The 4500-nt window shown below is 38.7% G+C and overlaps 1 protein-coding gene across 1 annotated transcript; it reads right to left on the bottom strand.

The window, feature by feature from the left end:
- Positions 1 to 734: 734 nt before the first annotated feature.
- Positions 735 to 2852, bottom strand: LOC122490581 (olfactory receptor 2B11-like). The gene has a single exon (XM_043593230.1). The coding sequence runs from the start codon at positions 1854 to 1856 to the stop codon at positions 927 to 929; it is 930 nt and encodes a 309-aa protein (XP_043449165.1). The 5' UTR covers positions 1857 to 2852; the 3' UTR covers positions 735 to 926.
- Positions 2853 to 4500: the final 1648 nt, after the last annotated feature.

Raw genomic sequence — 4500 nt, 5'->3', positions numbered from 1 at the left:
TACTTGCTCATAATATTCTCTTTTAATAATCTGTATATCTGTTGGTTGTGATCTTTCCTCTCTCATTCATGATTTTATTTATGTGCATCCTTTCACTTTTACTTTTAATTGGTCTTGCAGGGACTTATCAATAAAAGATTAGAGCGTAAATAAATGATATAAAAATTATAAAGAAAACAATAGAACAGATCCACAAAATGGTTACAGGATGGAGTTCATTATTAATTGAACTTCTTTGTTCTCTCACTGACTCAGAAGACACACACTTATGACCTTTAAAAGGAACATTAAGAAATTCATCTGTATGATTTGTCCTTATTTTATTTATTTTAAGATTTAACGATAAATTTCTTAATTAAAAAATGCAACACTGCACACCTGTTTGTTAAACAAGAGTCACAGTGTATTTTTCAAGAACAATCGTGTCTTCATAAAGGAGGTTGATACACTTAGGAGACTCGTGGTTGTACTAAAGGGTCAGGTTCCCCACGTGGAATGCACAGTGTAGCCATGCTGCCAACTGAGACGTGGCCTAATGTGGCAGAGAACAATGAACTGCGTCTCAGGTGATGCTGTAACAGAAAGTCCACTGATGAGTGGTTGCCATGGAATTTTATGATCATTCGTTTGAACGAATGAGTTTATATTTTTGTTTATATTATTACATATTTTATTACTTAATACAGTCAGTATTTTGGTATGTACCAACCAGAGTGGAACTATTTTTAATGCATTTTCACAAACCATGCACTTAATGGTGCATATAGCCAAGTATCATTGTTGCCTAACATCGTTATATTGAGTTATCAGAAACATGACGTGTTCTGCAAGAAGATCTCACATGAGATTTGGGGAAATAGGAGACAAGAATGAGTTACTAGAGAAAACCCTATAAACCTTCTGTAACTGTTAAATAATTTCAGCTGTCACTTGGATGCAAAAATGCCCCTGACTAGGTTGCCTAATGCCCCCTTTACATCCTTATTCCTCAAGGTGTAGATAAAAGGGTTCAGCGCAGGGGTCACTACTCCATAGAAGAGTGCCATGAATTTGGGCTGGTCTCTTGAGATGGAGGAGGGGGGCTGAAGGTACATGCTAATGGCTGGACCATAAAACAAGAAAACTACAATGAGATGGGAAGAACATGTCCCAAAGGCCTTTTTCCTTCCCTCAGAAGACTTAATTTTAAATACAGCATGTCCAACGCAAGCATAGGAAGCAAGAATTAAGCCTAGCGGGACAGCTAACATAAAAATACACACCACAGAGAGTGTGAGCTCATTAGCAGCCTTTTCTCCACAGGCAGTCTTTATCAGAACAGGAATCTCACACAGCAAGTGGTCCAATTTATTGAGTCCACACAGTGGTAACTGCAAGGTAGCAGTGGCCTCTGAGACAGCATACGTGATTCCAGTCAACCACACAGTGGATGCCAGCAGGATACAGATGCGTGGGTTCATGATGAGGGTGTAGTGTAGAGGCTTGCAGATAGCCAGGTAGCGATCCAAAGACATAATAGCCAGAAGCAGACATTCTGTGCCCCCCATTATGTGGAAGAAATAAAGCTGAGCTGCACACCCCACATAGCTGATCGTCTTCTTCGTGCTTCCCAGGTTAACCAGCATCTGAGGGACGATGCTTGTGGTGTAGCACATGTCCAGGAAGGAGAGGTTGGTGAGGAAGAAATACATGGGGCTGTGCAGACGGGCATCTAACCTGGACACCAGAATGATGGCCGTGTTTCCTACCATGGCCATGGGGTATGATATAAGAAGAATAGCAAATAGAGGAAGCTCCAGCCAAGGACGATCTGCAAAGCCTAGTAGAACAAACTCTTTAGGATGGCTGTTATTCATCGTGCCACCATCTTCACCTTATTTCACCTACAGCAGGGAAGTGGCAGAAAATGTTGGAAGCATTAGGAGAACTGCATTCGCCATCCACTCACAGAAGATGGGTCACAGTCACTTGTGGGGGAAACAATAAACAGGATCTGGTACCAGTGACTTACTTTCCCTCACTACAGAATAGAGGTGATGTCTTTAGACAAGTAACCTGACCATTCTGAAACTGAATGTAGAACAAGGATGACGATAACTATCCCCTTGTGTTGCAGGGAGAGTTAAAAGCAAAGTGGGAGCATCTTGTATTTGGGAAACTCCAAATCAGGTTTTTCAAACGTGGCTTGCTTGCATAAAAATCATCGGAGGAGGTCGTTAAAATGTAGTTCATTGGTTTCTGTCACTGAGTGTCTGATAGAGTGGATGTGGCATGGACCTAGAAGACACCAATTCAAGGGATTACTGAAATGTTATGAGCGGTGAAGGTCTTGAGGTCACTGATGCACAAGAAGGAGAAGAAATGCCAGAGCACTAATACTCACCATGGCAGTCTTGTTCACACTCAACCAGTGTTGAATAATTATATCATCCTTATGGGGAGTAGGAAGGTAGGTTTTAAACAAGTCTGTCTTAGTATTTTGGAAATAAGTAATAAGAAATGTCAGCTTCCTGAAGTATGCACTGAGAGAGATGAGCTATGACATCTGTTTCCCATGCTAAAGAATTAATTTTCAGATGTATATTTTCTTGCATAAGTACTTCATTCAAACTGAGCACTTGTTTTTTAAATTAAATTTTAGTTTATCTAGTAGCTATTTTCTTTATCAAGTGGGCTTATCATTCTGTTTTTAACTAATCTGGATGGTTATTAGTGATCCACTTGATTGCATGTAGCTACCAATACAACCCTTAACTCAGAGAACTGGTTTCAAGAGAAAAGTCTATATTCCAATTCAGTCAGGACCAGAGGCTTGCACATATCCACAAATTATGTTATATATTACTTTCCTTTTTAAGATAAGAGGCACATTGTAACAGCAAAATTAAGTGGTTGAATAAAGCAGTATTTTGGAAAGATTAACTAGGTAATGAATTTATTTAAGTATACTATTCTTTAATTGTTAACTGTTCCACGGTATCTAGAATCTTCTGTAGGATAAGATAGATCATGATTATGGTTATGAGGTATTCCACTGACAAATTCTAGGTTACCTCACCAGTGAGTTAGTGGTTTAAGGGTAACATCACCATCTATGGTTACAAAGTACAGTTTTCATATTCTGTATTTCATTAAATCCTCCAAACCATCCTGTGAGGTGTCACACAAAACTCACAGTTTGAGAGTTTGTTTGGAGATGCTAGCAGGGAGCACAGATACTCATATACCCTTGACAGAAGAATGGTCCTCCTCTATGGGGGGAAGGCCATCCTTTTTGACCAAGCGCACAGCTCCAGGAAGCATGCACATGGAGTGGCATGGGAGGTGGGGGGACACCTGTCCACCCAGCAAGATCAGCCGTATCAACCCTGGCGATAGATGGGGTGACAGATGTTGCAGCCAGGACTCCCTGCACATGTTGCGAGGAGCATGGAGTGTTGTATAGAAGTGATGAATCACTATAATGCACACATGAAACAAATATTACACCCTGTGTTAGCTATACTTGAATTTAAATAAAAACTTAAAAAACAAATCATGGCTAAGATGTGAATGTTGTCCTTTGATTACAAACTATCCCTAGGTCAGAAGTGCACAGATAACAAAATAATTCAAACTAATCCTTAGTAAGACCTGTTTACTGAAAACTCCAGTAAGCATTTTGCATCCATGAAATCATTTAGTACTCCTTCCCAGACCTTATGAGAAAGGAAATTTTAGTATCCAGATTTTAGAATAGTGTTAATCATTCATTTAGGATACCGTTAATCATTCAATGAAAGGTTGTTGCGAATTACTAGGGAGGTTCTAAAGATCAAAAATCATTCAATTCCTTAAATGATGTAGTGTGATAATGAAACTATGATTTCAGAGATTCAAGATTCCAAAGAAAGCATTGGTAGTCTAGAGATGTTTCCTGAAAGGTGTTTCTCCTACACCTTATTTGACCTTGACATTTTTCAAGATGTGGCATGAGTGCATTGTGTTAGGAACACATGTTGGCCAAAGTTGTTTTTCAGGTGAAAATCCTATGTTTTAGATGGGATACGACATAAAAGCATGGTATGAATAAATTTGATTGTTAGAATAAATATTTTAAAATTGTGATCCACCCACAGATCCTTATGGTGTTCTCATGGCCCACATTTTAGATGTTTCTGTCATGGAATACTGTTCAATTTTTTAAGGAGTAATTTCAGGCTTGAGCCTCCATGAATTCTACCATAGTTAATTCTATCTAACCTTAAGGAATCAAGTATGCTTACAACAATTTTATTAAATTCGTATTATTTGGAATTTTGTTCACTTTACTCATCACAGAGGCTAGTTTTGTTTGTGATGGTGACCAGCCCACGGCCTCCTTTATTTCTTTAGATAATTCCCTAGGGATACCTCGTCAGTGTCCTAATCGCTGAAATTCACTCTTGTTTGAACTTTACAATTTTACTTTGATTTATAATCTTCTCCATGTCATTCTCATGGTACTTAATTATTGTTAGT

This window comes from Prionailurus bengalensis, chromosome B2 (assembly GCF_016509475.1).
Source record: "Prionailurus bengalensis isolate Pbe53 chromosome B2, Fcat_Pben_1.1_paternal_pri, whole genome shotgun sequence".
Lineage (NCBI taxonomy): Eukaryota > Metazoa > Chordata > Mammalia > Carnivora > Felidae > Prionailurus > Prionailurus bengalensis.
Note: the sequence above shows the minus strand (reverse complement) of the source record. Positions and strands in the feature narration are given on the sequence as shown.

Excerpts from the sequence above, each read along its gene's own strand:
- LOC122490581 (XM_043593230.1), bottom strand. The coding sequence starts at position 1,856 with ATGAATAACAGCCATCCTAAAGAGTTTGTTCTACTAGGCTTTGCAGAT.